The 27,782-nt window shown below is 42.1% G+C and overlaps 2 protein-coding genes across 7 annotated transcripts in view; both read right to left on the bottom strand.

Moving 5' to 3' along the window:
- Nucleotides 1-1,394: 1,394 nt before the first annotated feature.
- On the bottom strand, nt 1,395-19,796 carry LOC131941452 (transmembrane protease serine 9). 2 transcript variants are annotated; one of them, XM_059300716.1, is made up of 8 exons: nt 18,989-19,796; nt 17,924-18,115; nt 17,645-17,749; nt 11,460-11,631; nt 10,732-10,859; nt 2,616-2,762; nt 1,705-1,853; nt 1,395-1,597 (listed from the first exon to the last, which is right to left on the bottom strand). In XM_059300716.1, the coding sequence occupies exons 1-8, from the start codon at nt 19,089-19,091 to the stop codon at nt 1,445-1,447; spliced, it is 1,149 nt and encodes a 382-aa protein (XP_059156699.1). In that variant the 5' UTR covers nt 19,092-19,796; the 3' UTR covers nt 1,395-1,444. The 2 variants fall into 2 exon arrangements, with proteins under 2 accessions (XP_059156699.1, XP_059156700.1); XM_059300717.1 differs by having other exon boundaries at nt 17,996-18,115; nt 18,989-19,792.
- A 2,909-nt stretch (nt 19,797-22,705) lies between these two features.
- LOC131941430 (carbonic anhydrase) overlaps nt 22,706-27,782 on the bottom strand; it is a 63,204-nt gene continuing 58,127 nt past the window's right edge. For all 5 annotated transcript variants that reach the window (XM_059300677.1, XM_059300678.1, XM_059300675.1 and 2 more), the window contains 3 exons: nt 26,578-26,695; nt 24,962-25,071; nt 22,706-24,269 (listed from right to left, as the gene is read on the bottom strand). In XM_059300677.1, the coding sequence (XP_059156660.1) occupies nt 24,156-24,269; nt 24,962-25,071; nt 26,578-26,695 (342 nt within the window). In that variant the 3' untranslated portion in view covers nt 22,706-24,155. The remainder of the gene's footprint in view (nt 24,270-24,961; nt 25,072-26,577; nt 26,696-27,782) is intronic.

The following is a 27,782-nucleotide window of genomic DNA, read 5'->3' as shown; positions in this document are numbered from 1 at the left end:
ACCTGGGATAAAAATGTTTTGACAAATACTGTTTTACCACTCCCAGTTGGCCCAGCGATCAGAGCCGTAAAGGGATGTTTCCATCTCGGATCCATCGTTTTAAATGGTTGATTTTGCTTTCAGTCAAAAATCTTATACAGGATACCGAGTTACATAACTGTGTTGGGTGAATTTGTATACGTTTAGCATACGCGTATCAGAAAACTTAAAAACCCATGACACTGTACGTTTAACTGTTAGTGGAAAGTGTGGTACCAGCTGTTGCACAGCTGTCACCTGTTGGTTAATGGATACACGGACTCGATGCGGGTCGATCAATACATTCCCATTCAAAAACGGGCAGCGCCGGGGAGGTTCACGGGCGGATCGATACGTAACAGCTGTCACTAATGAGTAACAGGTGTCGCTAATGGTTGTTATACACAAAGTATACGTTAGCGTTGTGTTGGAGAATTTAAACACCATACAACAAAGAAAAGAAATATATCAAATAAAGAAACCAACAAATTAAACAACAAGTAAACAAATAAACAAATTTAAAAATTTAAAATTAAAAAAATAAAATTTAAAAAATTTAAAAATTTAAAAAATTTAAAATTACAAAATTAAATTAAAAAAAATTCAAACTTATTAAAAATAATAATTAAACTAATTAAAAATAAACAAACAAACAACAATTAAACTAATTAAAATTAATTAAAATTTAAAATTAAAATATTTAAAAATTTAAAATCCAATTACGTAACTAGATAATAAGAATTAATTAAAATTTAAAATTATAAAATTAAAATTTAAAAAACAAATTAAAAATAATTAAAAATCAAATAAATAATCAAATTACGTAACTCGTTAATAAAATTTAATTAAAATTTAAAAATTAAAATCAAACTAATTAAAAAACTCATTAAAATTACGTAACTAAGTCACTGACTACGTAACAAGGTCACCGGAGGTGACCTATTGACCTACTCCCCATCTCCACTGCGCCTGCGCCTGTCCATCCCCATCCCCATCCGGAGTATTTTACTATATCTCATTGTTCCTGCGGCTGCGCCTCCCCATCCCTAGTATTTTACTATATCTCGTTGCTCCAGGCTGCGCCTGCGCCTGCGGTCCAAAAGTGACCTTATATTACTGCCGTCACATGATCAACAACACGTGTACAAGCAAACAATCTTTCAATCAGAAACAAGCAAACAATCTTTCAATCAGAAACAAGCAAACAATCTTTCAATCAGAAACAAGCAAACAATCTTTCAATCAGAAACAAGCAAACAATCTTTCAATCAGAAACAAGCAAACTATCTTTCAATCAGAAACAAGCAAACAATTTTTCAATCAGAAACAAGCAAACAATCTTTCAATCAGAAACAAGCAAACTATCTTTTAATCAGAACTTGTTTATTGAACTTCCTGTAAACTGACTTAAGTCAATTAATGTTGGTCACATGACTGAGGTCAGCCAATCAAGAGACTTGCGTACGTCGGTATAGAGGGCCGGGGTGTCTGTTTGACCGCACGGGTTCGAGCCGGCTGAGATGACCCCCATCAGATACAATACGTCGTCTCCACACATCAGGGGTCCGCCTGAGTCCCCCTGCAATACAACGATCATGCGTCAGTCGCATGCGTCAGTCGACTGCGTCGATTGTCATTAGCCAGAGTCACTGAGCGGCCCCAAGAGTCACTGAATGCAGATCTTACCACACAAGAGTCGGACCCTCCATCCAAGTCCCCGGCACAAATCTGACTTAGAGAGTTATAAAGCCCTCCAAACTTTTCCTTGCAATACTTCCCATCTACCACTCGCACTGATGTCTTCATCAAAGACGGTGATGAAACAGCTGGGTAATCTAATGATTGGATCAAAAAGGTAATCTAATGATTGGATCAAACAGGTAATCTAATGATTGGATCAATCAAACAGGTGATCTAATGATTGGATCAATCAAACAGGTGATCTAATGATTGGATCAAACAGGTAATATAATGATTGGATCAATCAAACAGGTAATCTAATGATTGGATCAATCAAACAGGTAATCTAATGATTGGATCAATCAAACAGGTAATCTAATGATTGGATCAAACAGGTAATCTAATGATTGGATCAATCAAACAGGTAATCTAATGATTGGATCAATCAAAGAGGTAATCTAATGATTGGATCAATCAAACAGGTAATCGAATAATTGGACGAACTGTCCCTAGTCAATTGCCTCTCCCCCTAGTCAACTAATGACGTCTCACGTCAACTGCCTCTCCCCCTAGTCCTAGTCAACTAATGACGTCACACGTCAACTGCCTCTCCCCCTAGTCAACTAATGACGTCTCACGTCTATTGCTTCTCACCCTAGTCAACTAATGACGTCTCACGTCAACTGCCTCTCCCCCTAGTCAACTAATGACGTCTCACGTCAATTGCCTCTCCCCCTAGTCAACTAATGACGTCTCACGTCAATTGCCTCTCCCCCTAGTCAACTAATGACGTCTCACGTCAACTGCCTCACCCCTTAGTTAACTAATGACGTCTCACGTCAACTGCCTCTCCCCTAGTCAGCTAATGACGTCTCACGTCTATTGCTTCTCACCCTAGTCAACTAATGACGTCTCACCTGCTGTCCTGGAGGTTGACCCCCAACCCGCCACTGTACAGGCTCCACTTATGGTCTGGTTGGCCTGTGGCAGACAGATTGGGTTGAGATTGGGGTTGTCTTGGAGCGGGGTGGCTCTATCTAGAGTCAGCAGGGCGATATCATAACCTGAAGGTAAGAGTCATGTAACGTCCCCTATCTATCAGCCAAATAGAAGGTGAACGTCCCCGGATTCTTTTTTCGGGGTTATATGCAAATGCCTTACGGCTTAAATGGATGAACACTAACACAACGGCACACTAGGGCTCGAATTCGATGTCTAGGGGAAACTAGTGATACTATTGTAATTAACACTCATCCAATCTACATACAACCTTTAATCAGCGAACACAGTTGTGGCAGAACACAAGGTGAAACTAGATAAAATATTTAATGTATAAGATATCAAAACCCAACTTACAGAGTGTAGGAAAAAACACTATCACAGATTTCTACACTGCCTAAAATAAATAGCCACAGGCCACACAACACTGCTATAGCTTCAAGAATTACTTGGCGACAAGTAATATTATACTAGAAGACTAAATCAACTTAAGAAAGCAAGGCACACACAGGACTTAAGTTCTCTCACGTTCAAATGGTCAGAATCTATTGCCGGACAATATGGACGGCTTGGTCGTAATGGACCGTTTGATCCTGGTAGACTCTTGATCAAGGTAAAACTGCCACGTGTGGCGAGTGTGCGGGGCAATTAAAGACTTCTGCCACAGGGGAGATTATCCTCAACTCATGTAGCCATTGGTTGGGATAGTCATCTGACCAGAATCATTCAATCAGATCTTAATGGAAAATTTCTATGTTGCACAATCACTCCATATAAGGTATTATACAATGTCAAAATAAAAATAGAACCTGACTCGACCTAAGTAGGTCACATCCCCTCCCTTTTTGGAAGTGACAGATAGGTTCCACAAAAACATACATAAGGAACCAATCTGGCAATGAAATAAAAAAAATGTTTTACAAATGTAGTCAATCAAAATCATAATACCAGATGAAAATATCCCTGAACATAAAAGGGAAGTAACTCAAACTTTTACAATTGGTGAAAGGGGAGTAACCCTTCAAAAGGTAATTATACATCAAAATTCCTCAAAAAAGGGTATTACAATATTTCCATGAGGATATTAAAAGTGGTAAACCCGCCAGGGTAAGACCTTTATTTCAATGACTAGCTACAATATCAACTGAGTCATATGAGACATATTATTATAAAAGATTACATATAATCAAAAACCACCTTTAATTAAGGTTCACCTGAACATAAACAAAATATTCAACAGGAATGGAATTTTGAAAAAATCAAAAATCATACCACTCATTTTCATGTTAAAACACAACACTTGTGTATGGTCTTAATGAACCACAAAACATGTCACATGATCAATGTGTACAATAAGATTTTACATCCTTGACAAACAATCAGCCACAACATTATCACTACCCTTAATGTGTGAAATTTCCAGATTAAAATTTTGGAAATATAAGCACCATCTCAATATTCTTTGATTTGTCTGTCCTAACTTAGTGGTAAATTTCAGGGGATCATGGTCAGAAAACACTCTGACTGGATTGGTTGAAGAAGAGACATAGACTTCAAAATGTTGTAATGATAAAACCAAAGCTAAAGCTTCTTTTTCAATAGTAGAGTAATTCTTTTGGTTTTCATTTAACTTCCTGGAAAAAAAGGCAATGGGATGGTCAATTCCCATGTTGTCTTCTTGAAATAGGACTGAGCCAATGGCTAAGTTGCTAGCATCAATGGCAAGTTTAAAGGGCTTACTGAAATTTGGTGCAGCCATAACAGGAGCATTAGATAAAAATGACTTAATGGTTAAAAAAGCTTCTTGACATTTATTTGACCATTCAAACTCAACACCCTTTTTTAATAATGCAGTAAGAGGTTCAGCAATAGCTGAAAAGTTTTGACAGAACCGCCTATAGTAACCAGCCATCCCAAGGAACTTTTTGATTTCTTTACAATTTTTGGGAGGTGGCAACTTTACAATAGCATCTACTTAAGCTTCAATGGGCCGAACTTGGTTCGTTCCCACTTGATAACCCAAATAGGTAATTGAAGCTTTACAGAAATCACTTTTATGTAGGTTTACAGTAAAATTCACTTCAGACAATTTTCTAAACAGGTTAGTCAACTGAACAATATGTTCTTCAAAAGTATTAGAAAATACAACTATATCATCTATGTAGGCCTCACATTGGTCTATGTCAGCAATGACAGAGTTAATGACCCTCTGGAAAGTTTGACCAGCATTTCGCATACCAAAGGGCATACGTTTGTATCTATAAAAACCATTAGGGGTTACAAAAGCAGATATTTCTTTTGCACGGTCAGATAAGGGGATTTGCCAGTATCCTGAAAGTAAATCAATTTTGGAAATTATCTTAGCCTGACCAACTTTATCAATAACGTCTTCTATCCGAGGTAATGGATAGGAATCAGCTTTGGTGAGCGCATTTACCTTCCTAAAGTCGGTCACAAACCTGAAAGATCCACCGTCTTTAGGTACTAGGAGACACGGGGAACTCCAGTTGCTGAAACTGGGCTCAATGATATCATTCTTGAGCATATAATCAATTTCATCTTTTATCAAAGCAGCTTTTTCCGGGTTAACTCTATAGGGGTGTTGTTTGATGGGTTTTGCGCCACCGACGTCTACATCATGAGGTGGAACCTTCGCTTCTTTGGGGACATCCCCAAAAATAGAGGGAAATGTCTCGAATAACTGAGACAATCTATGGCTTTCCTCTGTGGACAAATGCATAAGGTGGACATTCAAATTATCTAAAAAGGAAGAATTTACCAATTTTGGGGGTTTCAATTTATCATGTATCACATCATCAGAAACATTTGAACATACAGGTAAAGTAATTTTAGCTGTGGAATGAAAATTGTTACAATTATCATAATACTTTTTCAGTGAGTTAACATGATACACTGTCTGTTTCCTTCTTCTGTCAGGCGTATTGACAACATAGTTCAAATCACTTAATTTTGAATGCACAGTAAAGGGTCCACAATATCTCAAGGATAACGCATTGTTCAGATTAGGCACTAACACAAGAACTTTGTCGCCTGGATTGAATGTTCGTTTACAAGAACTCTTATCATACAGTCCTTTCATTCTCACTTGGGCCTTTCTTAAATTCTTGTGAGCCATTTCGCACACGGCTTTCAGTCGAACGTGAAAATCGTCAAAGTTTTCCACAGGATGATCGCTGGTACCTGTCCACCGTTCGTGTATCAGCTTCAGGGGACCACGGACAGAATGTCCAAACACAAGTTGAAAAGGAGAGTAGCCTAAAGAGTCCTGGACACAGTCCCTCGCAGCGAAAATAATCCAAGGAACAGTCTCATCCCATTGGGTGTTACTGTTAGCGAACGTTCTTAGCATGGTTTTGAGGGTTTGGTGGAACCTCTCCAGTACGCCTTGAGACTGAGGGTGGTAGGCTGAGCTGGTGATGTGGGTAACGCCTAGCTTGGCTAGTGCTTCCTGAAAATGGTGACTGGTGAAGTTGCTGCCTTGATCTGTTTGCACGATTCTAGGTAATCCAAAGGTAGTGAAGAACCGGGTCATGGCTCTGACTACAGTCTTTGCCTTAATGTTCCGTAAGGGAATCGCCTCGGGAAAACGGGTACTTGAACACATAAAGGTAAGTAGGTACTCGTTGCCCGCCTTGGTTTTAGGCAAGGGACCTACACAGTCCATGACGATTTTAGAAAAAGGTTCTTCTAATACAGGAATCGGACTCAAAGGGGCCTTAGGAATTGTCTGGTTTGGCTTTCCGGCCAACTGACAGTTTGTGCAACTTTTACAGTAACGCGCCACATCATTTCTCATTTTGGGCCAAAAGAACAGTTCTTTGATCTTCGCCGTCGTTTTAGAGACTCCTGGGTGCGCTGACATTGGATGGTCATGTGCCAGCTTAAGTATTTCATGCCGATAAGGTGGAGGGACCCACAGCTGGTTTTTACCCAACCATGGTTCGGCTGGTGAGGCATTCACTGGTATAGCGCGACGAAAGAAGAGGCCGTTCTCGGAGAAATATTCCCCATCGTCAGATGATAGAGATTTTTCGACCGTTGCTTTGAGTTCCGCGTCGACTTGTTGAGCTTTAATGATGTCTTCCTGAGATATTCTCAGGGGTAAGCCCAGGCTTGTGTTTTCTGGAAGCATAGACTCCAGTTTGGGAGTCGAATTTCTTGACGATGATGGTAGGTGTGGTTCAGACGTTGTGTCAGCCAATTGTTTGGTTTGGCTTCTTGTCACCGCGCATGCAGGATACAGTTCATTATCATTATCTGGAACTGTTGACAAAGGGTCTGAAACCGTACAGGGGTATACTTTGCTTCCCGCAAGGTCATTCCCTAGAAGTAGGTGTACTCCTGGGACAGGAATACTATCTATCACACCTAAAATGACCTCACCTTCGACGAGATGATGTTTCGGGGCAAACTTGTGTAGAGGGACCACAGTAGATTTTGTCCCTACTCCCTGGATAATGGAAATCCTTCCGGTGTTCGTTTCGGGTGTAATGTCCATTGAACTTTTCAAAAGAAGTGATTGTGACGCTCCTGTGTCTCTTAGGACGGTGATATTCCGCTGAGACAACGGATCACCTGGTTTGCTAATGATGGCTTCGGCAATAAAAGATGAAAAGTCAACTTTTCTCGATCCCTCGAGATCGGTAGACTCGGAAGAAACTGGATGGTGGCGAGAACAGTCAAAATGTGACTGCACATAATGTGTGGGGATTTGACTACCTTCTTGCGGACACTTAGGGTTAGAGTCCTTTAGAATTCTAGAGTTCATAGTTGAACTGGCTGCTTGAGGGGATAGAGCATAGTGCGCAGAAGTACGCACCACCTCTCTGTTATATTGACGACGTTTGTAACAGTCCTTGACAAGATGACCAGGTCTTTTGCAGAACTGGCATACCGCTCGACGATTGAGAGTTGATCTTGGGTTCTCTCTGGACTGTGATGCCTTCAAGTGTTGGCCAACAGGAAGATTGCTGCCAAAAAGGGGAAGCACGGGGTTGAGGCGGTTTCCTGACACTGGTGGTTTCTTATGCACCAACATATATGTGTCAGCCGACTCAGCAGCCTTCCGGATGTCAGTTATCTTGTTATCCAGTATGTGTAGTCGTATCTCTTCAGGCAGGGACGATAGGAATTCTTCCCTTAGGATAAGTGACCTGAGTTTCTCAAACTCAGAAACTTCCTCCGAGTGTAGCCACCTTGAAAATATTTTCTCCTTTTCAAAGAGAAATTCCACAAATGATTGAGTGGGTAACTTGCGGAGTGTTCGGAATTTTGTCCGATAGGCCTCAGGCGTCAGCTCGTAGGCCTTCAAAATGGCAGTCTTGACCAAACTATAGTTATTTTGAACGTCGTGAGAGAGTGCCTGGTATGTTTTTGCAGCTTTCCCAGTAAGGACCGAGCTCAATAAAGCAGTAATGGAAGTTTCGGGCCATTCACATGTCTTCGCTAAACTCTCAAATGAGTTAAAGAAAACGACCAAATCTGTTTCATCAAATTTAGGAACTAATTTCCCGAATTTGGCAATCACTTGCCCCACCGACAACTTTTTTGGATCTACCAGAGAAGTAACATCACTAACTTGACCAAACTCTAATTCCAACCTCCTCCTATCTAAAGCAATTTTAACCTCTAACTCCTGTTCTTTTAATGCCTTCTCTAAAGCAACTTTCTCCTCCCGGAGTAACACACCAGCCAACAAACTTTCATCAAATACCCCTTCATTAATAAAATGAACAACAATTTTATCTCTCAACACCTCTGACTTCTGCGTAACAGAATAATCCAATTTCAATTCCTTAACAAGACTAATCAAAACTTTTCTACTCAACTTCTCGACCTCCTCAAAAGTGGGATTAGCCAAAAAAGACTCCATAACACTAACTTTCAAATCACAACAAGCCTAGATTCACTAACTTAACACGGTGCGTTGGGCCGTGTACTTGACCTCTTATCGTGACACGTCTGGCTGTTGACCTAGATACCACTAGGCTTGCGCGCGCTGTAAGAACACGGCGCACTGGATAGAAAAACAACTCAATCAAACTAACCTTAGTGCTTACTGATATAACCAACAACTGGAACGACAGATTAAATCCCGGACGGGCCCCCACTTTGTAACGTCCCCTATCTATCAGCCAAATAGAAGGTGAACGTCCCCGGATTCTTTTTTCGGGGTTATATGCAAATGCCTTACGGCTTAAATGGATGAACACTAACACAACGGCACACTAGGGCTCGAATTCGATGTCTAGGGGAAACTAGTGATACTATTGTAATTAACACTCATCCAATCTACATACAACCTTTAATCAGCGAACACAGTTGTGGCAGAACACAAGGTGAAACTAGATAAAATATTTAATGTATAAGATATCAAAACCCAACTTACAGAGTGTAGGAAAAAACACTATCACAGATTTCTACACTGCCTAAAATAAATAGCCACAGGCCACACAACACTGCTATAGCTTCAAGAATTACTTGGCGACAAGTAATATTATACTAGAAGACTAAATCAACTTAAGAAAGCAAGGCACACACAGGACTTAAGTTCTCTCACGTTCAAATGGTCAGAATCTATTGCCGGACAATATGGACGGCTTGGTCGTAATGGACCGTTTGATCCTGGTAGACTCTTGATCAAGGTAAAACTGCCACGTGTGGCGAGTGTGCGGGGCAATTAAAGACTTCTGCCACAGGGGAGATTATCCTCAACTCATGTAGCCATTGGTTGGGATAGTCATCTGACCAGAATCATTCAATCAGATCTTAATGGAAAATTTCTATGTTGCACAATCACTCCATATAAGGTATTATACAATGTCAAAATAAAAATAGAACCTGACTCGACCTAAGTAGGTCACAGTCACAACAATTTGAGTCAGGAGTCAACATACATTTACAAGTAATGATTCAAGAGTCGTACACATAGACACAAGGCTCACAAATTATAATTGATCACACATCTCCATGACCTATAGGAAGAGTGAGGTCCCTGATCTAAGTGATAAGTGAGGTCCCTGATCTAAGTGATAAGTGAGGTCCCCTGACAGAAGAGTGAGGTCCCCTGACAGAAGAGTGAGGTCCCTGACAGAAGAGTGAGGTCCCTGATCTAAGTGATAAGTGAGGTCCCCTGACAGAAGAGTGAGGTCCCTGATCTAAGTGATAAGTGAGGTACCTGACATAAATGAAGATTAAGGTCCCTTTCCTCTGTAGCATATTTACACTGAGTGTAATTAGGGGAGGTAATGAAAATAAACAACAGTTTTTGCTTTAACACAATTGTTATAACTTACTGTAGGTGACATTCTAAAACTTACCGTGGTGACCTTCTAAAACTAACTGTAGGTGACCTTCTAAAAGTTACTGTAGGTGACCTTCTAAAACTTACTGTAGGTGACCTTCTAAAACTTTCTGTAGGTGACCTTCTAAAACTTACAGTCTGTGACCTTCTAAAACTTAATATGTTGACCTTGTAAAACTTACTGTAGGTGACCTAGTTTATCTTACTTTAGGTGAACTTCTAAAACTAACTGTAGGTGACCTTCTAAAACGTACAGAAGGTGACCTTCCAAAACTTACTGTAGGTGACCTTCCAAAACTTACTGTATGTGACCTTCCAAAACTTACTGTAGGTGACCTTCCAAAACTAACTGTAGGTGACCTTGTAAAACTTACTGTAGGTGACCTTCCAAAACTTACTGTAGGTGACCTTCCAAAACTTACTGTAGGTGACCTTGTAAAACTTCCTGTAGGTGACCTTCCAAAACTTACTGTAGGTGACCTTGTAAAACTAACTGTAGGTGACCTTCAAAAACTAACTGTAGGTGACCTTGTAAAACTTACTTGAGGTGACCTTCCAAAACGTACTGTAGGTGACCTTGTAAAACTTACTGTAGGTGACCTTGTAAAACTAACTGTAGGTGACCTTGTAAAACTTACTGTAGGTGACCTTGTAAAACTAACTGTAGGTGACCTTGTAAAACTTACTGTATGTGACCTTGTAAAACTTACTGTAGGTGACCCTATCATACTCTGGGTGTGTGATCACCCGGTACGATGATGTAGACAGCCTCGAGCTGCCTGGTTCCTGCCGTCTGTACTCGCCAAAGGTCAGCTCCGGCCACTTGCCGTCCAGGAAGCTGTGGATGACCCATGCTCTTATTAGCTGACCCTGCATTGGATGACCCATGTTCTTATTAGCTGACCCTACATTGGATGACCCATGTTCTTATTAGATGACCCTAAATTGGATGACCCATGTTCTCATTTGATGACCCTACATTGGATGACCCATGTTCTCATTAGATGACCACAGTTTTCACCATGTACGTTTTTACCAGTCGAACAGCCAGACTAAGGTAAATCAGAGAAGTTCGCATCAGACAAATGCCACAGAAAATGAGCAACGGAAAATTGCGACAGAAGACGGAAAATTGCGCTATTGGAAATGTGCTAAGTGCCCAAAAAGAAAAGTGCGCATTTAGAAAAATGAGCAAAGAAAAATCTTAGTACTCAGAAATTTGAGGCAATAAAATAAAGCGGCAGTAAAAGATATGTCCCATGCCCACTTCTGTACAATTTCTGTACTTTTAGCACACTTTTCTATTTATACATTTGGTTCCATCTGGGAATGGATGAATTGAACGGTTACACTAGAATCGTTGGGAATGGATGAATTGAACGGTTACACTAGAATCGTTGGGAATGGATGAATCGAACGGTTACACTAGAAACCTTACTCAAAGCAGTGAGCGGCTGTGATGACGTGTCGGCTAGAGACGAGGGCCCCACCACACAGGTCGTCTTTGTGGGGGTCACGGGCGATGTACACCATCCAGGGGTAGCGGCCTCGCGCCGCCTCTGTCCCGCCCACAACACGTCTGACACGTGCAGGTAGGCCACACCTGTGGACTGGTTGTTTGATAAATGGTGTGTTAGACCGTGGGTAGGTGGTGTGTTAGACCGTGGGTAGGTGGTGTGTTAGACCGTGTGTAGGTGGTGTGTTAGACCGTGGATACATGATGTGTTAGACCGTGGATACATGATGTGTTAGACCGTGGGTAGGTGGTGTGTTAGACCGTGGATACATGATGTGTTAGACCGTGGATACATGATGTGTTAGACCGTGGGTAGGTGGTGTGTTAGACCGTGGGTAGGTGGTGTGTTAGACCGTGGGTAGGTGGTGTGTTAGACCGTGGGTAGGTGGTGTGTTAGACCGTGGATACATGATGTGTTAGACCGTGGGTAGGTGGTGTGTTAGACCGTGGGTAGGTGGTGTGTTAGACCGTGGGTAGGTGGTGTGTTAGACCGTGGATACATGATGTGTTAGACCGTGGGTAGGTGGTGTGTTAGACCGTGGGTAGGTGGTGTGTTAGACCGTGGGTAGGTGGTGTGTTAGACCGTGGATACATGATGTGTTAGACCGTGGATACATGATGTGTTAGACCGTGGGTAGGTGGTGTGTTAGACCGTGGGTAGGTGGTGTGTTAGACCGTGGATACATGATGTGTTAGACCGTGGATACATGATGTGTTAGACCGTGGGTAGGTGGTGTGTTAGACCGTGGGTAGGTGGTGTGTTAGACCGTGGATACATGATGTGTTAGACCGTGGATACATGATGTGTTAGACCGTGGGTAGGTGGTGTGTTAGACCGTGGGTAGGTGGTGTGTTAGACCGTGGATACATGATGTGTTAGACCGTGGATACATGATGTGTTAGACCGTGGGTAGGTGGTGTGTTAGACCGTGGGTAGGTGGTGTGTTAGACCGTGGATACATGATGTGTTAGACCGTGGATACATGATGTGTTAGACCGTGGGTAGGTGGTGTGTTAGACCGTGGATACATGATGTGTTAGACCGTGGATACATGATGTGTTAGACCGTGGGTAGGTGGTGTGTTAGACCGTGGATACATGATGTGTTAGACCGTGGATACATGATGTGTTAGACCGTGGGTAGGTGGTGTGTTAGACCGTGGGTAGGTGGTGTGTTAGACCGTGGGTAGGTGGTGTGTTAGACCGTGGGTAGGTGGTGTGTTAGACCGTGGGTAGGTGGTGTGTTAGACCGTGGGTAGGTGGTGTGTTAGACCGTGGGTAGGTGGTGTGTTAGACCGTGGATACATGATGTGTTAGACCGTGGGTAGGTGGTGTGTTAGACCGTGGATACATGATGTGTTAGACCGTGGGTAGGTGGTGTGTTAGACCGTGGATACATGATGTGTTAGACCGTGGGTAGGTGGTGTGTTAGACCGTGGGTAGGTGGTGTGTTAGACCGTGGGTAGGTGGTGTGTTAGACCGTGGGTAGGTGGTGTGTTAGACCGTGGGTAGGTGGTGTGCTAGACCGTGGGTAGGTGGTGTGTTAGACCGTGGGTAGGTGGTGTGTTAGACCGTGGATACATGATGTGTTAGACCGTGGATAGGTGGTGTGTTAGACCGTGGGTAGGTGGTGTGTTAGACCGTGGGTAGGTGGTGTGTTAGACCGTGGGTAGGTGGTGTGTTAGACCGTGGGTAGGTGGTGTGTTAGACCGTGGGTAGGTGGTGTGTTAGACCGTGGGTAGGTGGTGTGTTAGACCGTGGGTAGGTGGTGTGTTAGACCGTGGGTAGATGGTGTGTTAGACCGTGGATACATGATGTGTTAGACCGTGGGTAGGTGGTGTGTTAGACCGTGGGTAGGTGGTGTGTTAGACCGTGGATACATGATGTGTTAGACCGTGGATACATGATGTGTTAGACCGTGGGTAGGTGGTGTGTTAGACCGTGGGTAGGTGGTGTGTTAGACCTTGGGTAGGTGGTGTGTTAGACCGTGGGTAGGTGGTGTGTTAGACCGTGGGTAGGTGGTGTGCTAGACCGTGGGTAGGTGGTGTGTTAGACCGTGGATACATGATGTGTTAGACCGTGGGTAGGTGGTGTGCTAGACCGTGGGTAGGTGGTGTGTTAGACCGTGGGTAGGTGGTGTGTTAGACCGTGGATACATGATGTGTTAGACCGTGGATACATGATGTGTTAGACCGTGGATACATGATGTGTTAGACCGTGGATACATGATGTGTTAGACCGTGGGTAGGTGGTGAGTTAGACCGTGGGTAGGTGGTGTGTTAGACCGTGGATACATGATGTGTTAGACCGTGGATACATGATGTGTTAGACCGTGGGTAGGTGGTGTGTTAGACCGTGGATACATGATGTGTTAGACCGTGGGTGGGTGGTGTGTTAGACCGTGGGTAGGTGGTGTGTTAGACCTTGGGTAGGTGGTGTGTTAGACCGTGGGTAGGTGGTGTGTTAGACCGTGGGTGGGTGGTGTGTTAGACCGTGGGTAGGTGGTGTGTTAGACCGTGGGTAGGTGGTGTGTTAGACCGTGGATACATGATGTGTTAGACCGTGGGTAGGTGGTGTGTTAGACCGTGGGTAGGTGGTGTGTTAGACCGTGGGTAGGTGGTGTGTTAGACCGTGGGTAGGTGGTGTGTTAGACCGTGGGTAGGTGGTGTGTTAGACCGTGGGTAGGTGGTGTGTTAGACCGTGGGTAGGTGGTGTGTTAGACCGTGGATACATGATGTGTTAGACCGTGGATACATGATGTGTTAGACCGTGTGTAGGTGGTGTGTTAGACCGTGGGTAGGTGGTGTGTTAGACCGTGGATACATGATGTGTTAGACCGTGGATACATGATGTGTTAGACCGTGGATACATGATGTGTTAGACCGTGGGTAGGTGGTGTGTTAGACCGTGGATACATGATGTGTTAGACCGTGGATACATGATGTGTTAGACCGTGGGTAGGTGGTGTGTTAGACCGTGGATACATGGTGTGTTAGACCGTGGATACATGATGTGTTAGACCGTGGGTAGGTGGTGTGTTAGACCGTGGATACATGATGTGTTAGACCGTGGATACATGATGTGTTAGACCGTGGGTAGGTGGTGTGTTAGACCGTGGATACATGGTGTGTTAGACCGTGGATACATGATGTGTTAGACCGTGGGTAGGTGGTGTGTTAGACCGTGGGTAGGTGGTGTGTTAGACCGTGGGTAGGTGGTGTGTTAGACCGTGGGTAGGTGGTGTGTTAGACCGTGGGTAGGTGGTGTGTTAGACCGTGGGTAGGTGGTGTGTTAGACCGTGGATACATGATGTGTTAGACCGTGGGTAGGTGGTGTGTTAGACCGTGGGTAGGTGGTGTGTTAGACCGTGGATACATGATGTGTTAGACCGTGGGTAGGTGGTGTGTTAGACCGTGGGTAGGTGGTGTGTTAGACCGTGGGTAGGTGGTGTGTTAGACCGTGGGTAGGTGGTGTGTTAGACCGTGGGTAGGTGGTGTGTTAGACCGTGGGTAGGTGGTGTGTTAGACCGTGGATACATGATGTGTTAGACCGTGGGTAGGTGGTGTGTTAGACCGTGGGTAGGTGGTGTGTTAGACCGTGGGTAGGTGGTGTGTTAGACCGTGGATACATGATGTGTTAGACCGTGGGTAGGTGGTGTGTTAGACCGTGGGTAGGTGGTGTGTTAGACCGTGGATACATGATGTGTTAGACCGTGGGTAGGTGGTGTGTTAGACCGTGGGTAGGTGGTGTGTTAGACCGTGGATACATGATGTGTTAGACCGTGGGTAGGTGGTGTGTTAGACCGTGGGTAGGTGGTGTGTTAGACCGTGGGTAGGTGGTGTGTTAGACCGTGGATACATGATGTGTTAGACCGTGGGTAGGTGGTGTGTTAGACCGTGGGTAGGTGGTGTGTTAGACCGTGTGTAGGTGGTGTGTTAGACCGTGGGTAGGTGGTGTGTTAGACCGTGGGTAGGTGGTGTGTTAGACCGTGGATACATGATGTGTTAGACCGTGGGTAGGTGGTGTGTTAGACCGTGTGTAGGTGGTGTGTTAGACCGTGGGTAGGTGGTGTGTTAGACCGTGGGTAGGTGGTGTGTTAGACCGTGGGTAGGTGGTGTGTTAGACCGTGGATACATGATGTGTTAGACCGTGGATACATGATGTGTTAGACCGTGGATACATGATGTGTTAGACCGTGGGTAGGTGGTGTGTTAGACCGTGGATACATGATGTGTTAGACCGTGGATACATGATGTGTTAGACCGTGGGTAGGTGGTGTGTTAGACCGTGGGTAGGTGGTGTGTTAGACCGTGGGTAGGTGGTGTGTTAGACCGTGGATACATGATGTGTTAGACCGTGGGTAGGTGGTGTGTTAGACCGTGTGTAGGTGGTGTGTTAGACCGTGGGTAGGTGGTGTGTTAGACCGTGGGTAGGTGGTGTGTTAGACCGTGGGTAGGTGGTGTGTTAGACCGTGGATACATGATGTGTTAGACCGTGGGTAGGTGGTGTGTTAGACCGTGGGTAGGTGGTGTGTTAGACCGTGGATACATGATGTGTTAGACCGTGGGTAGGTGGTGTGTTAGACCGTGGGTAGGTGGTGTGTTAGACCGTGGGTAGGTGGTGTGTTAGACCGTGGATACATGATGTGTTAGACCGTGGGTAGGTGGTGTGTTAGACCGTGGGTAGGTGGTGTGTTAGACCGTGTGTAGGTGGTGTGTTAGACCGTGGGTAGGTGGTGTGTTAGACCGTGGGTAGGTGGTGTGTTAGACCGTGGGTAGGTGGTGTGTTAGACCGTGGATACATGATGTGTTAGACCGTGGGTGGGTGGTGTGTTAGACCGTGGGTAGGTGGTGTGTTAGACCGTGGGTAGGTGGTGTGTTAGACCGTGGGTAGGTGGTGTGTTAGACCGTGGGTAGGTGGTGTGTTAGACCGTGGGTAGGTGGTGTGTTAGACCGTGGGTAGGTGGTGTGTTAGACCGTGGGTAGGTGGTGTGTTAGACCGTGGGTAGGTGGTGTGTTAGACCGTGGGTAGGTGGTGTGTTAGACCGTGGGTAGGTGGTGTGTTAGACCGTGGATACATGATGTGTTAGACCGTGGGTAGGTGGTGTGTTAGACCGTGGGTAGGTGGTGTGTTAGACCGTGGGTAGGTGGTGTGTTAGACCGTGGATACATGATGTGTTAGACCGTGGGTAGGTGGTGTGTTAGACCGTGGGTAGGTGGTGTGTTAGACCGTGGGTAGGTGGTGTGTTAGACCGTGGATACATGATGTGTTAGACCGTGGGTAGGTGGTGTGTTAGACCGTGGGTAGGTGGTGTGTTAGACCGTGGATACATGATGTGTTAGACCGTGGATACATGATGTGTTAGACCGTGGGTAGGTGGTGTGTTAGACCGTGGATACATGATGTGTTAGACCGTGGATACATGATGTGTTAGACCGTGGGTAGGTGGTGTGTTAGACCGTGGATACATGATGTGTTAGACCGTGGGTAGGTGGTGTGTTAGACCGTGGATACATGATGTGTTAGACCGTGGATACATGATGTGTTAGACCGTGGGTAGGTGGTGTGTTAGACCGTGGGTAGGTGGTGTGTTAGACCGTGGGTAGGTGGTGTGTTAGACCGTGGGTAGGTGGTGTGTTAGACCGTGGGTAGGTGGTGTGTTAGACCGTTGGTAGGTGGTGTGTTAGACCGTGGGTAGGTGGTGTGTTAGACCGTGGGTAGGTGGTGTGTTAGACCGTGGGTAGGTGATGTGTTAGACCGTGGATAGGTGGTGTGTTAGACCGTGGGTAGGTGGTGTGTTAGACCGTGGGTAGGTGGTGTGTTAGACCGTTGGTAGGTGGTGTGTTAGACCGTGGATAGGTGGTGTGTTAGACCGTGGGTAGGTGGTGTGTTAGACCGTGGGTAGGTGGTGTGTTAGACCGTGGATACATGATGTGTTAGACCGTGGATACATGATGTGTTAGACCGTGGGTAGGTGATGTGTTAGACCGTGGATACATGATGTGTTAGACCGTGGATACATGGTGTTTAGACCGTGGATACATGGTCTTTTTAATCAAACGACTTTACTTTATTGACGGGGTCCAAGCTCAGACCCGACTACTTACAGCTGTTTGACGTCTGAATAGTTTGGTCTCTGGTGCTATTGGACAGGTCGCCATATTGGATCAATGTAGGACGCTGAGTAGCAATGTTTAGGCTGACGTGAGGCGCTGGTGAAAAAAAAACTTTTATTCAAACAAATGCTCAAAGTCACAAGGAGGACTTACACTAGACAGACGTACCATACAATCAACTAAAGGGACATGATTGGGCTACTTTTGTTTCATGTCAACTAAATGAAGACATTATTGAAATAAGCGACCTACTTTCAAACTGCGACCTACTTTCAAACTGCGGCCTACTTTCAAACTGCGACCTACTTTCCAACTGCAACCTACTTTCAAACTGCGACCTACTTTCAAACTGCGACCTTGAAGTCGAGCAGCAGATCTGACCTTGAGGACACAGGCTGACGACATTGATGGTCTGTGTGTGGTCACACTTGGGCAAGCAGCTGCCCCTCAGTAGTCGGCAGTCTAAAACATAAAAGTAAACACAAATATAATCAAAAACGAAAACCCAAACATCAACGCAAACCCAAACAAAAACGCAAACACAAACATAAACGCAAACACAAAAACAAACATAAACACACAAACGTAAACACGAACAGAAACCAAGAAACAAACACAAACACAAAAGAAACGCAAATACATAAGCGAAGCAAACAAAAACACAATCATAAACTCAAACATAACCGTAAACCCAAAAACAAACACAAACGTAAACACAAACAAAAATACAAATACTAACGTAATTACAAACGCAAACACTAAATCAAACAAAAACGCAAATACAAACGCAAACCTAAGTCTAAATAATAACGCTGAACATAAACACAAACTTAAATTTAAACATAAAAGCAGAGTGCTCACAGTATAGCAAGGGGCGCCAATTCGCACCCTGTCCGGGCGCCAGCGGAACTACCTGATTCAACTTAGTAAATGACTATAATACCCAATCTTATTCACAGTCTTTCGCACTGTTTAAAACGAACGAATGCGCCATAGCGCTCACGGGAAGGCCTGGGGCGCCAAATCGAACCCTGCCGGGGCGCCAGCGGACGTGCCTGATTCAATTTATTAAACAACTATAAAAATAAAACACAGCTTTCTGCGAACCGAAAGATAGAAGTAAACATAGAGGACATTTAGGAGCGGCTTCTGAACTATTATTGATTAATAATAATAATTAGTAAACAGTACGTACAGTGTATAAAATAAATGAAAGACAGTATTTAAAATATGGATGTTTTACCTACCGTACAGCACTTATCAATCCATGCTAATTATATAATTTTTTTTCAAGACTAAAACAAACTAATAATTCCATCATCTGATTGTACTCACAAATCGTGTCTCGCTGTTGAGGTATGACGTCACTTGGCTTTACTGCCGATAGGTACGTTAGACAGCCCACAACTGTAAACAACCAGACAAGCGACCTTGACATTATCCAATGAATTCACTGAATCAACTTTCAAATGGCTGACTCCAATTATCCAATGAATTCACTGAATCAACTTTCAAATGGCTGACTCCAATTATCCAATGAATTCACTAAATCAACTTTCAAATGGCTGACTTCAATTATCCAATGAATTCACTGAATCAACTTTCAATTGGCTGACTTCAATTATCCAATGAATTCACTGAATCAACTTTCAATTGGCTGACTTCAATTATCCAATGAATTCACTGAATCAACTTTCAATTGGCTAACTCCAATTATCCAATGAATTCACTGAATCAACTTTCAATTGGCTGACTTCAATTATCCAATGAATTCACTGAATCAACTTTCAATTTGCTGACTTCAATTATCCAATGAATTCACTGAATCAACTTTCAATTGGCTGACATTCGTATTTTCTTAAACCCAACCCAATCAAAGTTTGGGCAAGAATGTCTTCGTCAGTCGAGCGATATGTGTGTGTGTGTGTGTTTGTGTGTGTACATATGCGTGTAGTATTCCCCACGTGATCTGGTAGCAGAGATCTATTGACTTAGTCGGGTGGTGTTGGATAGGTCCCCAACTTGACTTAGGTAGGTGGGGCATATCCGGCAGGCCTCAGTCATCAAACGTTTGCTAGTCGCCGTCAGACTATCTTTTCCGACATCAAATGGGTACATTGAGGTTTTCCGACTTCTGATGAACAGCGACACACAGCGAATCACAGCGAATCACAGCGACACACCTGATTGTTATCTTTAAACCCCGCACAGTGTGTCGGTATTGTCAACATGACGTCATCACTGTGTGAACACTAGGCAAACACAAGTTGAAATGCGGGTGTCATTCAGCTTGTCGTTAAAGTAGGTCTTAATACACACACACAGACAGACAAACATACATATATATACTAGCCACAGTTTTAAAACTGATGGGATTAAAGTATGTCTAAAAACACGCAAACAGACATACACATCTCTAATACCAGCCAAGTTTGGAACACTGACGGAATTAATGGGGCGGTGAACGGAAAAAAGTCAAAGAAAAAATTCACAAAAATAAAATTGTATCGGAAAAAAGTCACAGAAAAAGTCACAGAAGAAATGTCACAAGAATCGTTTAAGAAATATTTTGATTTATTTGTTTAGAATTGTAAAATTGTGGGTGTTTATTGGTGTGGGTTAGGGTGGGGCAGGAGCCAATCTTTGATTTTATGAGCAGAATTAAGTCCCTTTTTGATATCTAACTCCGTTAAACTAGACACCCCCCCACACACAATCACCCCCAAACACACCTACTTACCACCCACACACACACACCAAGTCAACCCCACATACACATTGATACCACCTACACAAACCTAGACACCCCACATATACCCACATAGACACTTAGAACCTACAGCCCCCCATATACACACAGACACCCCATACACCCTACATACACCTAGATGTCCCCCCCCCCCCCCCCCCCACAGACCCATACACACCTAAACACCCACACAGACAAACACCTAAACACCTCACACCCATATTAGATACCTAGACGAAACCCCACACACACCTAAACACCCATACACACCTAGACACCCCACACACACCTAAACACCCATACACACCTAGACACCCCACACACACCTAAACTTTTTAGTACATTTCTTCATTTTTTGATATTGCGTGATTTGTGAATAAAAAGAAAGCCTTATTCCTTAAGTGAAATGTAGGCTACGTTTGAATTCTTTTCCAATTTTTTGTCATCAGTTCCAAATGAAGTTGACGCTACATAGGCTACGACTTAAAATAGTAGATCTCCAGAATTGAGTTATCTGCCCATATCTACTTCGTTTGTTGACGCTAAGAACGAAATCAGCCAGCCGTGACAACTCTTCACATTTGAAGACCCTCTGATCGAGAGATCGCTAGTATTTTATCTTGTTAACTCCCCTTTTATTTAGTCATTTGAAAAAAATATATATATATAATAATGTTTAAATCATAAAATATAACTAATAAAATCCTTTTATTAGATTAAACAAGTTAATAAAAAGTCTAGTGACAATTTAAGCGCAATTTCCTTAATTAATTTTTTAGAATTCACAGACCTACGTAAAAATCCTTTCGAACCTCCGCTCATTCGCTATGGTAAAATCCTTTCGAACCTCAGCGCTTTGCATTAAATCATCCTAGGCCTACACGATGCTCAGTTTAAAAATTCTTAATTAATTTTTTGTGACCGAACGAAAGGACATTTTTGAAAACTTTCTTCGGCAATATTGTTCTAAATTATGGCAGGAATCGATTGGTAAATGTTTCAAGTCGCTAAGTGGTCTGGTTGCCGAGATATGGGCCAAAAAATGCATTTTTTTCGAGGTTATTTGGCTTTTCCGGGAAATCCAGGAAGGGATTCCGGGAATTTTTTTGGCCTATGTTCATCCTCGGAACTTGCTTAACATATTTGCTTTTGGAACTAGTGCTCGATATTGCTTCGTTGAGGAGGAGATACGACTTAAAGACGACTTAAAGCTGCGGACACACATCCATCCATACATCCATCCAGAAATGACGAGTTAATAATCGCAATCCCCCAGTATGGAAATTGCGCTAAAAATTAGATATTCTTTCATTGTCATCCAATCCCCACCACTGTGCAAATTTTGGCTTAATGGGAAATGGGAAATGGGTTAATTTAATACTCCAAGATTTGCGGAACCACGAGTATACTGAAAAAAAAAATTCATAAAAAACGTTTTAATAACTAGCGTTTATGTACAATGCATTAAAAAGTAGAAAATAAATTATAGCCTACTATTTAAATTACTATAAAGAAAAGCGAGGGTTACTTTACTATCTTTTGGATACCCTTACTAATGTTTAAGAAGAGACCCACGCTTTTCTTTATAGTAATTTAAATAGTAGTCTATAATTTATTTTCTACTTTTTAGTGCATTAGTACATAAAAGCGTGTTATCAAAACGTTTTTTATGAAATTTGTTTAGTACTTTTTTATTGTTTTTATTTACAATAGAGTTTTATAACTAAAAACCATTGCGCGCCTATTGAACGTGGTGACGCGTGTGGTGTGATTGGATTGAAATGCCTACTAATTTGGTCAAAATTTTAATTAATTCTTAAAAAACTAATTAGGCACACAATTAAGTCAAATTTAATGATGCATTGTCTTCATGTCTTGACCCACGTGCCAATTACGAGCCGTATCTGTCAAGTAGAAGGACCTGCAATTTCGCTCCGGCGTTTCGATCTAGACAGACTGACGACTGACGACAGAGGAAGTGAATAAAATAAAAGCTTGTAAAAGCAAGCTTTTATGTAACAATGCACTAACAAGGAGAAATATTAAATATTGTCAGATTGTATTGTCTTCAAGTCTTGACCCACATGCCAACTTTGAAACGAATCTGTCAGTAAGAAAAGCCCGAAATTCCGCTCGACCGTTTCGATGTAGACAGAAGGCAGGATTAAGACAGACGTCAATGTCACATGTCAATGTCATTTGGCTAATTAGTTGAATCAGAGAATCACTGATGCAGAGACATGAAAAACAAATGTAAAAACAAATGTAAAAACAAATGTAAAAACAATACACCGTTATTGCATGTAAAAAAACTCTTGTTTAATATCTAATTAAAAAAATTCTAGGAATGAAAGAGTTATCTAAGACAAATTGTATAGATAGTTCTAACTAATGGAACGAATTATGCTTCAATCAACAAATTATTTGACATTTCTCTTAAGTCAGGTAACATAAGTCATGACAATTTCTCCGTCAAGACATTAAGTCTCTTAATCAAGGTATATGACGTCATCACAGAAACGTTGGAAAACACTTGGTTAAACAAAATTCTGCTGGGTCAAGCATGGATTCCTCGACCTAAGCTCGTCAGCTACCTGACCATTAGCAGTGGATGGGGGTGGAGGGGTGGGGTCTGGTTAGCAACATTCATGTAATCACAGTATGGTGGGTCAACTCTAAAAATAGATTTGGCATTCAACAAGGGAGGTAAAAACCACACGTTAGTAAAATGTTTCAGTACAACGTCATCATTCCGATATTCCAACACCAAAGGGAGGCAATAGAAAGAAAATGTTTTTCTATAACTCCGCATATAAGCATATATTATATATATATATATATATATATATATATATATATATATATATATATATATATATATATATATATATATATATATATTGTACATTTACATGTGTAAAAATTAAATAATTAGTTATTACAATCACAACAAAATTCTTAGATGTACAATATCCAACGATTGAAATTGTTTTGCTAAATGAGTAAAGACGACACATATACATGACGTGACAATGATCTTGTTGTAAAATCTCAAGAAAAATGTCATGTCACAAAACTAATTAAAAATTGCATAATTGAATTAGTTCTACATGAAACTACAACGATGTATGCAAGCACATTCTCCAAGGTTTTAACAAACTCCATGTTATACAAGAATATAAAAATCTTTTTTTAAACTGCTCTGATTGGCTGTTCAAGTCACATAGTCTGACACATGACAATAGGTGTCACGTGATCTGACACATGACATTGAGTGTCATCTAAATGACATAAAAGTAAAAAAAATAAAAAATTAAAATTATATCCAGGTTAAAATAAGTTAAACATCAACATACATCACCAGATGTCAACATACATCACCAGATGTCAACATACATCACCAGATGTCAACATACAGACCAGGCAACAACATCAGACAAACTCTCGTTTATTCTCGTGAACTCACAAACTAGCTTGATGCCAAGGTCAAGGTGAGAGAACTATTTCATTCAACGTTTGAAAGACAAGCTGTAGCTGATGCTCCTTGTTCTCTTGACCTTGACCCAGAGGTCGGTCAGACCCGCAGCCACACACATACAAGCACACACATACAAGCACACACATACAATCACACACATACAATCACACACATACAATCACACACATAAAAGCACACTCTCTACAGACGGATAGCCAAACACTCCTTACACATACAACCATACACATACACGCACAGTCCCCACATCCCACAAGTTACTGGAACGAGGCTCGAAGTTCTCTGGCACCCAGTGGAAGTGGGGGCCGGAAGTTGTCCAAGATCCTTTTAGAGCCGTTCTCATCACAGCACAGATTCCTGAAGGCGCGGATCTGGGGACACAAAGCTGGGTTCAAATCCTGCTCAGGCGAGAGTGGAGGGGGGAGGGGAAAGACACAGTGGAAGTTTAAGAAAGACAAAGTGGTCGGTGTTAAGAAAGATAAAATGGACGGTAAAACAAAGTGGACGGTAAAATAATATGGACGGTAAAACATTATGGACGGTAAAACATTTGGACGGTAAAACAAAATGGACGGTAAAACAATATGGACGGTAAAACAAAGTGGACGGTAAACAAAGTGGACGGTACAACAAAATGGACGGTAAAACAAAGTGGAGGGTAAAACAAAGTGGAGGGTAAAACAAAGTGGACGGTAAAACAAAGTGGACGGTAAAACAAAGTGGACGGTAAAACAAAGTGGACGGTAAAACAAAGTGGACGGTAAAACAAAATGGACGGTAAAACAAAGTGGACGGTAAAACAAAGTGGACGGTAAAACAAAATGGACGGTAAAACAGAGTGGACGGTAAAACAAAGTGGACGGTAAAACAAAGTGGAGGGTAAAACAAAGTGGACGGTAAAACAAAGTGGACGGTAAAACAAATTGGACGGTAAAACAAAGTGGACGGTAAAACAAAGTGGACGGTAAAACAAAGTGGACGGTAAAACAAAATGGACGGTAAAACAAAGTGGACGGTAAAACAAAGTGGACGGTAAAACAAAGTGGACGGTAAAACAAGCTACCTGTTCAGGTGAGACAGAGATAGGCTGTTGCAGGACAATCCACTGGACACTCTCACAGCAGGGGGGCGTGGTCAGCGATCCCTCGTATGTCCAGTAGTTGCTGATGCTGTCTGTAAAGGTTAAAACGGTTCCATGACAAATGATCTCAGGACAAATGATCTCAGACAAAATATCTCAGACAAAATATCTCACGGACAAATGATCTCAGGACAAATGATCTCAGGACAAATGATCTCAGGACAAATGATCTCAAGGACAAAAGATACCAGGACAAAATATATCAGGACTAATGATATCATGGACAAATGATTTCAGACAAAATATCTCAGACAAAATATCTCACAGCAAAATGTTGATAGTATGTACAATGATTTTAGTTCATTTGAACTTTTTTTAAATTGACTGTCAATATGGTTTTGTTTACTTTCTTTACGCATCATAATTGTGAATAAAATTAATTTGTTAAACTTAACAAGCCATCAAAAGATTTATTAAACTTAATCTTTGTAATGGCCTTTGATTTGAAAAAATAAAAATTAAAACAAACTTTCTCATTTAGCCTGAAAGGTATGATAAATGATAATGTATGAAACAAAGTAACGGTAGCTATACAACAATAATGTTTAAAACATGCGAAATATCTTCAAAAATGTTAATGGGTCTCTAGGTTCGTAACGTAAAATTATTGTTTTTATTGCATGATCAACACAAACATAACGTTTACGTTTCTTTGCTGACAGTACATCGTTTTGATCACACCTCTCCCATACTATGTGATCATGTATTGTGTGAACTCTTGCTCGACATGTTCTAACTCCGCGATGACCGCTGTTTGTCTTAAATAAGCATTAGTCGCCTGATAACTAAGGTGTGACCGACGCATAACTATTGAATTTAGCTATTAGTTGTATTGTTCATGGAAGGCGGATGTCTTTCCCTTAATTAAGGCATGTCTCTACCATCAAAGCGGGCTGCCACCTTGATACGAAGGTGTTTCTCTATTGTTATTTCATCCTCTTTGATCTAGTTTCGTCCACCTGACATGGTTGGATTCTCTCATGTTTGGCAAGCCCGCCTACGAACAATTTCTTTAATCTTCTATAGTAATAATCCTAATTTTAAAATGCAATATACAATTTTAAAAGTGCAATATGATAAATTTATATGGCAAACATTTCTTACAATTATCATATGGGCCTATAAACAATATAAAACTTATTAAACAAAACCATACGACAGTTAATAAAAATTGTTCAGATCAACTAAAATCACCCAACACACTATTAAAATTTAGGTGTGAGATATTTTGTCTGGGATATTTTGTCTGAGATCAATTGTCCGTGGTATCATTTGTCTAGATATATTTTGGTATTTTTTGTCCGTGAGATGATTTGTCCGTGAGATATTTTGTCTGAGATATTTTGTCTGAGATCATTTGTCCTGTCACCGTTAAAACAGGTTTTTAAGGGACATCTTCTGACATAGGGTGACTATTGCTGACATCATGAGCCATCATTTGAAAAAGCGCGGCAAAAGTTTCAACGTGTAGGCCACACTGACCTACTGACCTGCTAATGACCTGACCTACTGACCTGCTAATGACCTGACCTACTGACCTGGCAGAAGAGTTGAGGGGTCAAAGTCCGCGCCTGTATCAGTTTTAAAAGATTTACACTTGACCCTCGTGGCGTTGTCTGAGAGAATCTTGAAAGCTTCGTGGTCAACTGTGCCGACCTACGGACAGAAGATACTGGTCAGTTTCTAGACAGAAGTTACTGGTCAGTTTCTAGACAGAAGGGACTTGTCAGTTTATAGACAGAAGGGACTGGTCAGTTTATAGACAGAAGGGACTGGTCAGTTTATAGACAGAAGGTAATGGCCAGTTTATAGACAGAAGGAACTGGTCAGTTTATAGACAGAAGGGGCTGGTCAGTTTATAGACGGAAGGTAATGGTCAGTTTATAGACAGAGTCACAGAAGGTAATGGTCAGTTTATAGACAGAAGGTACTAGTCAGTTTATAGACAGAAGACATTGGTCAGTTTTTAGACAGAAGGTACTGGTCAGTTTATAGACATAAGGTAATGGTCAGTTTATAGACAGAAAGTAATGGTCACTTTATAGACAGAAAGTAATGGTCAGTTTATAGACAGAAGACATTGGTCAGTTTTTAGACAGAAGGTACTGGTCAGTTTATAGACAGAAGGTAATGGTCAGTTTATAGACAGAAAGTAATGGTCAGTTTATAGACAGAAGGTACTGGTCAGTTTATAGACAGCAGGTAATGGTCAGTTTATAGACAGAAGACATTGGTCAGTTTATAGACGGAAGGGACTGGTCAGTTTATAGACAGATGGGACTGGTCAGTTTATAGACAGAAGATACTGGTCAGTTTATAGACAGAAGGTACTGGTCAGTTTATAGATAGAAGGTACTGGTCAGTTTATAGATAGAAGGGACTGGTCAGTTTATAGACAGAAAGGACTGGTCAGTTTATAGATAGAAGACATTGGTCAGTTTTTAGACAGAGGGTAGCTAACCACTAACTGACCACTAGCTAACCATTAGCTGGTCAATAGCTGACCACTAGCTGACCACTAACTGACTACTAGCTGACCACTAGCTAACAACTAGCTAACCACTAGCTGACCACTAGCTAATCACTAGCTAACCACTAGCTGACCACTAGCTACCAACTAACTGACCACTAGCTACCCACTAACTGACCACTAGCTGACCACTAGCTAACCACTAGCTAACCACTAGCTAATCACTAGCTAAACACTAGCTGACCACTAGCTACCAACTAGCTGACCACTAGC

The sequence above is a fragment of the Physella acuta genome, unplaced genomic scaffold (assembly GCF_028476545.2).
Source record: "Physella acuta isolate Inbredline_101_S28 unplaced genomic scaffold, ASM2847654v3 ptg000362l, whole genome shotgun sequence".
Lineage (NCBI taxonomy): Eukaryota > Metazoa > Mollusca > Gastropoda > Physidae > Physella > Physella acuta.
Note: the sequence above shows the minus strand (reverse complement) of the source record. Positions and strands in the feature narration are given on the sequence as shown.